This window comes from Coregonus clupeaformis, chromosome 17, assembly GCF_020615455.1.
Source record: "Coregonus clupeaformis isolate EN_2021a chromosome 17, ASM2061545v1, whole genome shotgun sequence".
Classification (NCBI taxonomy): Eukaryota; Metazoa; Chordata; class Actinopteri; order Salmoniformes; family Salmonidae; genus Coregonus; species Coregonus clupeaformis.
Window position 1 is genome coordinate 8,866,725 of NC_059208.1, and position 13,097 is coordinate 8,879,821.

Sequence of the window (13,097 nt, forward strand, 5' to 3'; positions counted from 1 at the left end):
TAAATGTGTAAATCCAATTCAGTCAATTCATGAATCTAAAAAATCCTCATATTAAACAATGGGCCATTTTCAATTCATGAATCATTTAAATTCATTAAACTGAACTTGGCCCAACCCGGATGTAGACATTGAAATATCCCTCCTATGAAAAATGGAGGAGTTCCCATGAACTGGTCTGACCGCTGTGGTCTGCTGCCCTAGCAGTGATCCCATAATGGGTCTGGCTGGCCTGCCTAGCTTACTGTACACTGAAGGAAAGTCCTTGAGCTGGCTGACTGACCAACACAGCTCTGTCCACAGGGTGGAGTAAGGAACAGTTACACTTACTGCATGATGAAGTCACTCCCAGGGACCAAGGCACAACTACACGAGAGGCTGCCTACAGTCTACAGAAGTGAGCATTCGTTCACTACCCCTCAATGTGATCTCAGAAATGGACTGGTGGAAATATATTGGATTCTACCTCTCGCACATGCTTATACCAATCCAATGCTTTAACCTATGACAGGGAGTGAGCAAGTGCACAATGCAGGGGAGAAGAGAAGGGAATTGAATCAGAACGACTGAGGGGCCTGGTAGGGATATAGAGGTGTAGAAGATTGGGTGTGACAAGGTGGCAGAGGGGTAGGAGGCTTTGTGACGGTGTCACCAGGTGATTCCCTCCCTGTCTCCCCCGTCTCCCCCATCTCCCTAACGTCTTGAGAGTTCCGCTTCACTGCGTGCGACAGGCGATTGGGGTGATCAGGGCCGGCGGGCTCTCTCCACCCCTCCTTCACTCAGCTGTCTCAGCAGGTCACCTGTGGCCCCTGAAGCCTTCAAGGGTCGCTACATCACAACATGTGAGTTGCATACTCAATATACTAATATATACTGATGGATAATGTACCAGTATTACAGGTAGTATATTTTAGTGTCCATTTTGCATTCCATGTGTGAAACTATCAGGAAAAAAAAAAAAATATCTGCCGTATACATTCCTGTGTTAAATCATGTGAGGCAGAATTTATTTTCAGTATAATTTCTATTATCTCAGTGGTCACAGGTTAACACTGAGGAGAGAGAGTGAGAAGATGGAGAGAATAAAAAAATAAAACATGGATTAGAAAGAAGAAAAAAACGAAAGAGTTCAGAGGGTCGTATCTCATTAAGCAATTGAGAAAGTTAATTAGGCAGCGTTGATAATTATTGCCATGGCAACCTGAGCGCACTCATGCAAATTTGATTAAGGAGTTGCTGGTGGTTTATCTGCACTGGCGAGACAAGATATAAAGTCCCAAATGGCACCCTATTCCCTATGTAGTGCACTACTTTTGACCACAGCCCATAGGGCTCTAGTCGAAATAAGTACGCTATATAGGGAATAGGGTGCCATTTGGGACATAAACACAGACAGCAAAGCAGGGCCAGCGAAGAACCCCAGAGACCCCTATAGGTGACATGGTGTAGCTGCATATTCTCTTACCAAACCCACTCCGGAGTTTCTCTAAATAAGATCACCTCATTGAGCACAGCATGACTATGGTATTGACTACATTCCTTTACAACAGACTATCACAAGCATTAAGATGTTACTAACATATATAATCCCAGCCAAAAGGCAAAACACTGATAGCTTTGCTACTGGCCCTCAAATCTGGGAAAGGCACAGGATATGAGTCTTTGATTGGCCTTTATCACTGTCCAACAATGATCAGTCCTATTCACAATATTAATCATTGACTGATTATATTATGAACCTTGTGTCTGCTACTATCTATTCATTGATACAGAATACTAACAATATCAATAATTCCTAAATGCATGTGTCTACTTAATAATGGTTTCATTTTCATTCCTAGATGGAGAACATTTGTGAGTTGATAGTGATCCATTGAGGTAGGTAGGCATCCTGGGTTGTTTCTAGATTCCACAAAGAGAGCAGAGCACAGTCCACATGTTGCCCTCTGGTGGAAAAGAGATCAACAACTATAAGAACACAACCATTCAAAAGGAGCCACATAATTATGTTGATAGAATCCAATAGAATCGGACAATGCACTGACCATGGAAGTACAACCATTCAAAATTAGCCACACTGTAGATAGAATTCGACACTGTCTGCAGCATGTGCATCAAATACATATCGTGAAGATTAAACACCCTTCATCATGAAGCAAGTAGCAATGATTGCTAATCACTGCCATCTATGGGATTACTATTATTTTATTTATTTATTTTCTTAAAACTATTAATTTCTTAATTTTACTCCTATAAATCCTCAGATTGGTTTTGAGGACAGATTCCTTTTCAAACAATGTTTGCTTTAACAAACCCACAAGTAATACTCAAACAAAAACAAATGGATGACATATGTCAAACTCATCTCCTTGGGGGAGTAACTGACACATTTGACGTGTTCCCAGAACAGATAATCACATTCAGTTAGAAGAAAAATCACTTAATTAGCCATCCCAGGAGCTTTCTCAGTAGATGGCGTCGTGTGAAGTAAAAAGGTCAAACTAGGGACATGAAAGCAACACAGCAGAGAACCAGTGGGAGATTTCTCTAGGGACTAAACTAATCCTCCTCTCCCACCATCATCTCACACAGTGAAGAGAGAGGAGTATGGAGTATTACTGTTTATTATACAAATATCAAACAAAAGATATGAATTCTAATAACCTGCATGTCACTTTGTTTAAACTTTTTTTCTCTCTTAACTGAATTTCACACATCTGACAATAATGGGTTCCATTTTAACCAACCGCCGAATTATCATATAAAAATAACAAAAAAAATACGACTGTCTCACACACAAAAACTGCTTTGTTTCTTCATATTTTGTTTAAAGCCAATCTGTACCCTCAGTTCATAGCCTTGTCTGAGTGGATTACTAAAACATCTAGCAGTCCTTGTCTGGTTAATGTTACCCTCTGTCTTGACAGAAACATGGTTTTCAGTGAAACCAACGGCACTAAAAATATCCACAAAGGCAAAATCATACTGTGAATAAAACAGTCAGAGAGTAAATAGCTAGTTTATAAGATACTTTTTTGTAACAGAGCGATGTTTCATTTTGTTTAAAATAATTAATAAATAAAGCTGTAAAACAAATGCACCAATCTGTGTTACAGTTAGTCTTATGATAAACTTCCAGAAGCCTGCCTGTGTATATGTTAAATTAGTTGAAATAGCATTTTAATCTGGAGGTCAGTCAGACACTACTTTGTCAGTTCAAGTGAGTTGAGCAATAAAAAGAAAACATGTTATAATATACATATGAAGCAGACAGACCAAAAAAAACATAATCCAAACCAAAATAATATATTATTCTTACAAACTTCTCCCTATATCAGGGATCCCTATATTCCTTTGTCACAGCTTGTACAGTACAGGAAGTATTGATTGATTGGTTGTCCAGAGACGTGACCACTCTCCTAACTAATTCTAACCCCTCCCATTACATTGTCCAGGGAGGTGCTATGTGCAAATTTGAAATGGCACCATATTACCTATATAGTGCATTACCTTTGGCCAGTAGTGCACTAAGGAAAATAGGGTGCCATTTTGAATATGACTTATATTAGAAGAGAAGGGGTGGGCTTCTTCCCTGGCCACGCCTCCTTGGCGTATTTCTTCTTGCGTGGTTCGTTGAGAGCCTCGGCCATGTAGGGTCCGGGGGCGAGGTTAACAGCAGGGTTGGGGGTGATGGAGGGCTGTGCTGAGGCTGAGGTGGGGGAGAGGTCCACCTCCGGAGCAGGATTAGGGAAGACTAACGGCAGGCCCCCCAGGATAGTAGCTCCACCCTGGGCCGCTGCGGGGAGGGAGCCGGCCTCTCCACTGGTGGGTGGGAGGTCTCCATAGAGCCCTCCACTGAAAGGGAAGTTCTGCATGCGTCTGGCCACAGAGTCCTCCAGACCTAGTGTAGCGTGACCCTCCATCTTCCTCTTCTGATTGGGTAGCAGAGTTTAGGGGGAATGAGAAGATTGAAGATGGCAATATAGTAGCGTCAACTGTAAAGCACTGAAGTACTCTGTGACAAATGTCTTAAAAAGGGATTTATAAATAAAATGTGATTGATTGACATGATAGAGCTCAATTTGTCAACACAACAACAACTTTTAGCATTGATTGATTGGAGATTGGTCAACACCAAGGTAATTACAGTTGTGTTTTTATTTAGTTTTTATTTCTATTAGTTTAGTTTCAGTTAGTTTTCAGGGTTAGTTTTAGTTGTACACACATATTTCATTTTTATATTATTTTGATTCCGTTTTAGTGTTAGGAACAGAAGGAGGCTTGGAGACATTTGTGTTGTATAGTTTTTTGGGGAGTTTTTGGGGATGTCACTTCTTTCAACTGGGGGGGCAGTAATAAGTAAGGTGGTCCTCTGTAGCTCAGCTGGTAGAGCACGGCACTTGTAACGCCAAGGTAGTGGGTTCGATCCCTGGGACCACCCATACACAAAAATGTATGCACGCATGACTGTAAGTAGCTTTGGATAAAAGCGTCTGCTAAATGGCATATTATTATTATAGTTAAGGTTATGTTTAAATTATTAAATCAATCTCAATGTGACTTGGATTTAAAAGAAATAGCGCCGAGACTGGTGCAAAAAATATGGTCAAAATAATTCAGCTACCTAGCTAGTGATACACTCCCCTATGAAGCAAAAACGTTTAATTTGGCTCTATACTCCAGCATATTAGATTTAAGATCAAATATTTCATATGAGGCGAATGTACAGTCGTCAAAAGTTGAGAATGACACAAATATTATCACAAAGTCTGCTGCCTCAGTTATGATGGCAATTTGCATATACTCCAGAATGTTATGAAGAGTGATCAGATGAATTGCTGTTAATTGCAAAGTCCCTCTTTGCAATGAAAATGAACTTAATCCCCCCAAAAAATGTCCACTGCATTTCAGCCCTGCCACAAAAAGACCAGCTGAAATCATGTCAGTGATTCTCTCGTTAACACAGGTGAGAGTGTTGACGAGGACAAGGCTGGATATCACTCTGTCATGCTGATTGAGTTAGAATAACAGACTGGAAGCTTTAAAAGGAGGGTGGTGCTTGAAATCATTGTTCTTCCTCTGTTAACCATGGTTACTTGCAAGGAAACACTTGCACAAAAAGTGCTTCACAGGCAAGGATATTGCTGCTAGTAAGATTGCACCTAAATCAACAATTTATCGGATCATCAAGAACTTCAAGGAGAGAGGTTCAATTGTTGTGAAGAAGGCTTCAGGGCGCCCAAGAAAGTCCAGCAAGCGCCAGGACCGTCTCCTAAAGTTGATTCAGCTGCGGGATCGGGGCACCACCAGTGCAGAGCTTGCTCAGGAATGGCAGCAGGCAGGTGTGAGTGCATCTGCACGCACAGTGAGGTGAATACTTTTGGAGGATGGCCTGGTGTCAAGAAGGGCAGCGAGGAAGCTACTTCTCTCCAGGAAAAACATCAGGGACAGACTGATATTCTGCAAAAGGTACAGGGATTGGACTGCTGAGGACTGGGGTAAAGTCATTTTCTCTGATGAATCCCCTTTCCGATTGTTTGGGGCATCCGGAAAAAAACTTGTCCAGAGAAGACAAGGTGAGCACTACCATCAGTCCTGTGTTGTGCCAACAGTGAAGCATCCTGAGACCATTCATGTGTGGGGTTGCTCACTCACAATTTTGCCTAAGAACACAGCCATGAATAAAGAATGGTACCAACACATCCTCCGAGAGCAACTTCTCCGAACCATCCAAGAACAGTTTGATGACGAACAATGCCTTTTCCAGCATGATGGAGCACCTTGCCATAAGGCAAAAGTGATAACTAAGTGGATCGGGGAACAAAACATCGACATTTTGGGTCCATGGCCAGGAAACTCCCCAGACCTTAATCCCATTGAGAACTTGTGGCCAATCCTCAAGAGGTGGGTGGAAAAACAAAAACCCACAAATTCTGACTAACTCCAAGCATTGATTATGCAAGAATGGGCTGGATGTGGCCCAGAAGTTAATTGACAGCATGCCAGGGCGGATTGTAGAGTTCTTGAAAAAGAAGGGTCAACACTGCAAATATTGACTATTTGCATAAACTTAATGTAATTGTCAATAAAAGCCTTTGACACTTATGGAATGCTTGTAATTATACTTCAGTATACCATAGTAATATCTGACAAAAATATCTAAAAACACTGAAGCAGCAAACTTTGTGAAGACCAATACTTGTGTCATTCTCAAAACTTTTGAAGGTGTCAGAAGTAATTGCACAAATTCACTTATGTGTATTAAAGTAGTCAAAATATTATTTCTGGCGGTTGTGTTTCAGATTAAGTTGTGCCCAATAGAAATGAATGGTAAATAATGTATTGTGTAATTTTGGAGTCACTTTTATTGTAAATAAGAATTTAATGTTTCTGAACACCTCTACATTAATTTGGATGCTACCATGATTACGGATAATCATGAATGAATCGTGAATAAGTTAGAGGCAGAAATAAATAAATAAACTAGCCGCATTTACACACCAGCTTCAGTAGCTTGAAAACACCCAAAAAAGCATGAAAACCCCATTAGATTTTTGCCCAAAGTTAAGAAAAAAACTCAAACTAAACACAATTCATAAATGGTTTTTATTTTAGTTTGTTTTGGAGTCAAAGTTAATATTTTCAGTATAGTTTTCGTTTTTTTCAAACGGTTTTGTAAATTATTTTATTTCAGTTTACTAAATAGTTTTTTATGATTTGTTTTCATTATACTTTCAGTTTCCTATAATAACCTTGGTCAACACACAACAACTTTTGCAATTTTTCTCAAGAATCATCCCCAGCATAAAGTAAGCGATGGACTTGAAAAGGTTTACCTTGATCGGGACAACAGCAGTCTGTACCATGTTCCTGAAGCGCCCTACTGACGGGTCGACGTCCTCTGTAACAAAAAGAAAACATACAGGATTACATTTTGTAAGTGTGTGTGTGTGTGTGTGTGTGTGTGTGTGTGTGTGTGTATGTGTGTGCACGCGCATCTGCATTCGTGCATGGGTGTGTTTTCTTGCATGTCTGTGTGCAAGCGTGTGTGTATGTGCACGTGTGTCATCATCAATCCTAACTAACACACCTGGGTTGATGACCTCCTCCTCCTCGCTGAAGGAGACCCTGCTACTCCTCCTCTTCCTCTTGGGCCTCACAATGTCCAGGTTGCCATCCTCGATGGTCAGGGTGGAGATACGCTTGTTGTGGGCCGTGTTGAACTCTGTCAGGTTCTGGAACAGGTGAAACAAGAGAATGGATGCGGTCAGGTTCATCAAACAGATTGAGAAACAAAGAAATTCTACATAAGCTGCTTGAACAAAACATAAATATATCTCACCAGAAGTCAAGCACTCCCCTGCCCCCCACACACACACACCTCCAGCTCAGTCTCCTCCTCGGGTAGACCGAGCAGTCCTTTGAGCTCCTCGTCCTCCCCGGCCTTCACCTCCGCCCCAGGTATGGTGCTGGTCTGGGTCTGCGGCTTCTCTCTCAGGGTGTAGACCCGTGTGGACGCCCCGAACGACATGGTGGAGTCGATGGGCACCTGCTGGGGCTTGTGGGGCTCCAGGCGGATACGACCCAGGAACGTACCATGAGCTAGGGGGACAGAGTAACATGGATTGTCCTTTCGAAATGTAACTTCATACTTGAAGTTGAAGTTTACATATCTTGTATTTGGCATCTACAATGACGTGGCATGACCCAAACCTTTTTGTACCTGGGGCCAGCAAGCTATGGTTCTCTTTCTTGAAGGAACATTTACACTGAAACTAACACTTGACAACTGACTGTCAGACAACCAAGGAACACTGCAGGATACTAAGCAGTACTAGATACTCACTGCTGTTGAGGTCGAGCAGGAAAACCCTCTTGAGGTGTCTGTGGTAGACCAGGGCTGAGTGGATACGAGAACACGACTGGTGGTCTATCGTGAAGTCACACAAGTCTGGGTTCCGCCCAAACAGGTAGTATTTCTTTTCATCAATGATTAGCTTCTACCAAATGAAAAAAAAAGCCAGGATGAAATGTCAAGAGATTTGCCTATCATAGGTCATGGACTGGTATTGCTATGGTTCTCTATATAAAAAGTTGTCACATACACCGGATAGGTGCTGTGAAATGTGTTGTTTTACAGGGTCAGCAAATTAGGGTTAAGTGCCTTGCTCAAGATCAATTTAGGGTTAAATTACGTGTAGGTATTTAACAGCCTTGGAATCCAAGGGGGTCACTAGGTACAGAGACGTTCTTCCATTCCAACACAGTGGCATGTGCAGCAACTATATAATATAGGCTCTACACCTTATAACAGACTTCAAGTGTTATCATATTTAAATGAACAGTAGGCTAGTTGATACAAGCCACGTATTCTGCACACAGGCATTGCTCTTGCTTCTGTGGTTATTTTTGTCCAGCACCAGAAGCTGTTATTGTCAAAAAGGTTGAAGTTGGGGTCAGGGTTAAGACTAGGCTAGTATACTTACCTCTACTAGCTTGTCTCCCTTCACCACATCTAGATGAAGTCCAGGGGGAGGTTTCCCTGCCCTGACAAAACACACACATAAAGTTAATGTCAATTGCATGTCGTAATTATGCTTTTATTCAAATGACTGCGGTTTCACTGCCTTGCTGAAAAACTAGTTGAACAAAACTACGGATTTGCAATGCCATTTCTTCAAATGTTTTGCTTGTGTAAACTGCACAAGCAATACTGTCAGTCTTGTCTTGGGAAAGGAATATGCTGGCAAATGCTGCATAACAGTAAGCATTGTGGAACGCCATACAGCTTTATCAAACCTTGCTGCTGGATTTCACTGACAAGCTCGTTAGTAGAATGTTCATCAAACAGCTAGCATACGACTGACTGAGCACTCCAATATCATAGCTAAGTTACCCAGATAGCTAGTTAGCTCATGTTTCTAGCACGCAAACTACATCCTATTTCGATGAGACAATCTAATTTCCTTCACCGACATGGACCTTACAACACTCTACTGCATGCTTTTGATTTTTGACAGTCAAAATTATGCATTAGACATCGTCGCAGGTCTTACCATGACGGGCAGTCAAAAAGAGGTGTGTTTGTGCTTGGGTTTGCTGCCATCTTACACCGTGTACTAGTAGTGAATGCTGGGAAAGTGAGGACTACAGGGAAGTCTGTAGAAAGCTGGGAATCGTAGTTTATTATGATGAAATAATATTATGAAAGTTAGTAAACCGACATTAATTCCCCTGGTTTCAATGTCTATGCTATATACGTTGGAGATAAAATTGTTTTGGTTAGGTTTATAACAAGTTTCCCACGATTGTGGAAGTTTGCGTCAACATCTTTTGTTTGTTTTGCAAATCAAGACACATTTTCATTGCATAATGACATTTCACCAAGCAATCATTTATCCAATCAACATTTTACACTGTACATCAGCTGTCACATACCATTGAGGACCGCAAACATAAAACAAATTAGGCCACAGAATCACCATATTTGAATGTAAATAATATAAATAACAAATCATGCATGTTGATAAACCAAAATGTTCTGTCCATTTTTATTAAATCAAATTCCTATAGCCATTGATGTAAGTTGACCTGAAACAACAAAATACATTCTCTAGCCCAGGGGTAACTCAACTCTTACCCTACGAGGTCTGGAGCCTGCTGGTTTTCTGTTCTACCTGATAATGAATTGCACACACAGCTGGTGCCCCAGGTCTAAATCAGTCCCTGATTGGAAGGGAACAATGAAAACATGCAGTGGAACTGGCTTCAAGGTCCAGAGTTGAGTTTGAGGGCTAGCCAATAGTGGACCTGAAATGTTTGTCGTCGATGGTGGAGAAGATGTGGCCTTCACTGATTATAAATTCCAAGGACTGGCTGCATGGAGTAAAAGGGGAAGAGGAAGCATTAGACCAGATCTTCTCTTTTCACTATGATTTAAAAACATTTTCTCCCCACTGAACACACCCAAGTGAAAAAAATAGCATCTGTTACCTGATGGCAGTCATGCTGAGGTACCCCAGCTAAATGTGTAGCTCCTCTAGACTGATGCCCCTGGGCTTTGAGTCTGAGCAACTCCTGATCAGGTTCAACACCTTACAGGAGGAGAAATAAAGCAATTGGTCTTTTGACCAATCACATGATATCTTTTCACATCAGATATTTTTCAGAGCTGAGCTGATTGGTCAAAATACCAATTATTGAAAAAAGATCAGAATTGGGCTGCCTGTGTAAATGCAGCCTTAGTCTATAGGCCTAATAGTTATTATTACACAGACAAATCCATTGTCGCATTGGTTTCAAAACTGTAAACTGAGACCTTATCCAGAAACAACCCCTACCCCCTGTCCCAAGACACTTTTCACACTACTTTGCCAAACCAAGCCAAGCTTAGCTGTACTGGTTTCACATTCACCCTAGTTGCTGGAACTGTGCTGGAAAGGACAATGTGAAAAGAAAATATCTGAACCAGCATAGTACGGTTCAGCCCTATTGTCTGAATCAGGCATTAGAAGCTAGGGTATAGGCTTTGTTTGTGCTGCAGGGCTAGAAAACTGACCTGGCTCTGACAGGCACTCAGCCCGTAGTTTGATGCATCTGTCTCCAGCATTTCCACCACCACACAGGTTCCTGTTGTGCTGCATGTGGGCCTGCACTACCTCCAGCATGTGAGAGGTGATCTCATTCAGGTCCTCAAGGCAACAGAGGTTGAAAGCCACCAATGATCTTTGGCCCTGTCAGGAGGTACGTGAAGGGGTACAAAAATGTGCAGAGAAATACTAGACAAAGTACTAAATGGAATACATTTACCTGAATGATGCGCAGACTTCCAGAGACTTTGACATAAGTCCCTGGGGAAACAAAAGTACTGTCCACACCAGGATCCTGTAAGGCAAATATTCAGTAATATATATTTATCTGCTATATGAAGTATTAGAAAATAATGAACTTGGCGATGCCCTATTTTTCCCGACCTAGTTTTCACATTTGAGACATTTCTGGACGAAGACCTATAATTATCCACAGTGGTGTAAACAAAAATACTTGAAAGTACTACTTAAGTAGTTTTGGGGGTATCTGTACTTTACTATTTATATTTTTGACAACTTTTACTTCACTCAATTCCTAAAGAAAATATTGTACTTTTTACTCCATACATTTTCCCTGACACGCAATTCACGCACTTATCAAGAGAACATCCCTGGTCATCTCTACTGCCTCTGATCTAGCGGACTCACTAAACACAAATTATTTGTATGTAAATTACATCTGAGTGTTGAAATGTGCCCCTAACTATCCGTAAATAAAAATAAACAAATTGTGCCGTCTAGTTTGCCTAATATAAAGGAATTTTAAATGATTTATACATTTACTTTTGATAAAGTATATTTAAAACCAAATACTTTTAGACTTTTACTCAAGTAGTATTTTACTGGGTGACTTTCATTTCAGTCATTTTATATTAAAGGCATCTTTACTTTTACTCAAGTATGACAAATTGGGTACTTTTTCCACCACTGATTATCCACTTACCGCAGTCTCCACCCAGAGCTTCACGTCCAATGGTGGTCCAGTCATGTCGTCCACGGAGTACAAGACATTGCTTACAGAGGGAACCGTTCTCCTGACGATACCCACCACAGATACCTTCATCCAGAAATCAAATGCAAAACAGGTGTGTGTGTGGATGTTCAATCAATGCCAAAACGTTTTTTCTGTGACCAGGGTTTTTGGTGAAAAAGGTGGATAAACATGAGACAGGACCTACTGAGAACAGGCTCTAGCTTTCTCTACCAACAGGGACCCTCACCTGGTGGAACAGAAACACACACCTGGTTGACCTCGATGTCACCAACGCTGAAGACTTCCCTGGCAACCGTGGCAGACAGCAGTTGGGACACAGTGCACGGCATCATCTGGAGGACTGACCTCTGTCACAGCAGGGCAATAAGAAGCATCACATTTACATCAGAACATTAAGTCACATTTTGGTCCACTGAAGCATATCTATTTTATAATATAAGAATGCTAGTTCAATGCATTCCAAGACAACATTGTCATTGAGCAGTTATGGGTTATGTTATGACGGCATCAGGGTTAAAAGAAACACCTTGGTTGTCTTCTGTCCTGACTGTGAGGTGGTGAATCCACCAGGGTACTGATTGCACCTGAATCCACTTCCCATATCTGAGCCCCTGTTGTATCCTTTGGAAAAACACACTGAACTGCACAACACATCTACTGAAAGCAGTGACAATGAGTGATTCAAACTTTTAAATGCTAGTTAAATTCATTTGTGTGACATCTTAGTTGCAGGTCTCTTCAAAACTCACCTTGACCCCACGTGTTGTTGGAAGAGGGATTTTAGTTAGTTTTGATCACTAGAACTATCCCATGAGACTGAAAGGTGTTACTCTTGACAGATTACCACATTTCAACTCACTAGCAAAATGTTAGTCAATTATCCAATCAGAGGCCGAAGTGTAGCAACCATATAATCTCTCCAATCAACAAAGGGCATCTACCACTCAATCAGCAGCTAAATAAATTGAAAACTTGCAGGCAAGTTAATTCTCACTAAAACATTCACTATGATATGAAATCTAACAGTACTTTGTTACGTACAACAATAGAAAATAATTAATCCATGTTTTTTTTTTTACATTTTAATTATAACGCCATCAATTCAACAATGAATTACATTTATTACAGCATTTATTTTGATACATTTCAATTAATCTCTACAAAATATTTTACAACAACATACAAAGGAAATATTGTTCATAGAAAAGTTTGATCCCCCCATACACCTGGTTATAATGTACACTGGTGATGCTTGGTGTTTATCTTCAACTGATGAGGTTTCTCGTTGTAATGGTTCTGAATAGGGCACTTATGATTTTTGTGTCCCAATGGCACCATATATAGCACTTCTTTTGACCAGGCAATAGGGTGCCATTTTGGATGCAGATTTCACCAAAGGTGACACATCTGATGAGTCTGGTAGGATTATATTTCAGACAACGAGCTCTGTTTATCTCCATATTAAGTTAATCAGAAGCAGCAAAGACGTTTTTGAGAAGTTGACCCCAGTTGTGTGT

The 13,097-nt window shown here is 40.9% G+C and overlaps 2 protein-coding genes across 3 annotated transcripts; both read right to left on the minus strand.

Moving 5' to 3' along the window:
- Positions 1–2,221: 2,221 nt before the first annotated feature.
- On the minus strand, positions 2,222–9,130 carry LOC121585611 (nuclear inhibitor of protein phosphatase 1-like). The gene is made up of 7 exons (XM_041901935.2): positions 9,054–9,130; positions 8,484–8,544; positions 7,844–7,997; positions 7,379–7,599; positions 7,088–7,232; positions 6,834–6,898; positions 2,222–3,929 (listed from the first exon to the last, which is right to left on the minus strand). The coding sequence occupies exons 1-7, from the start codon at positions 9,101–9,103 to the stop codon at positions 3,558–3,560; spliced, it is 1,068 nt and encodes a 355-aa protein (XP_041757869.1). The 5' UTR covers positions 9,104–9,130; the 3' UTR covers positions 2,222–3,557.
- A 588-nt stretch (positions 9,131–9,718) lies between these two features.
- LOC121585612 (replication protein A 32 kDa subunit) lies at positions 9,719–12,417 on the minus strand. Of its 2 annotated transcripts, none has more exons than XM_045226625.1 (8): positions 12,330–12,417; positions 12,107–12,201; positions 11,829–11,927; positions 11,530–11,643; positions 10,807–10,881; positions 10,556–10,730; positions 9,991–10,091; positions 9,719–9,873 (listed from the first exon to the last, which is right to left on the minus strand). In XM_045226625.1, exons 2-8 carry the CDS (start codon positions 12,179–12,181, stop codon positions 9,847–9,849), a joined length of 666 nt encoding a protein of 221 aa, XP_045082560.1. In that variant the 5' UTR covers positions 12,182–12,201; positions 12,330–12,417; the 3' UTR covers positions 9,719–9,846. The 2 variants fall into 2 exon arrangements, with proteins under 2 accessions (XP_045082560.1, XP_041757870.1); XM_041901936.1 differs by having other exon boundaries at positions 12,107–12,221; positions 12,330–12,410.
- Positions 12,418–13,097: the final 680 nt, after the last annotated feature.

Coding starts and splice junctions, on each gene's coding strand:
- LOC121585612 (XM_045226625.1), bottom strand. CDS start 12,181: ATGGGAAGTGGATTCAGGTGCAATCAGTACCCTGGTGGATTCACCACC. Junction 11,928..12,106: donor CAGGACAGAAGACAACCAAG/GTGTTTCTTTTA, acceptor CTGCTGTGACAG/AGGTCAGTCCTCCAGATGAT. Junction 10,092..10,555: donor TGAGTGCCTGTCAGAGCCAG/GTCAGTTTTCTA, acceptor TCCTCCTGTAAG/GTGTTGAACCTGATCAGGAG.
- LOC121585611 (XM_041901935.2), bottom strand. CDS start 9,103: ATGGCAGCAAACCCAAGCACAAACACACCTCTTTTTGACTGCCCGTCA. Junction 7,600..7,843: donor CCTGCTCGACCTCAACAGCA/GTGAGTATCTAG, acceptor CTGTCCCCCTAG/CTCATGGTACGTTCCTGGGT. Junction 7,233..7,378: donor AGGAGGAGACTGAGCTGGAG/GTGTGTGTGTGT, acceptor CACCTGTTCCAG/AACCTGACAGAGTTCAACAC.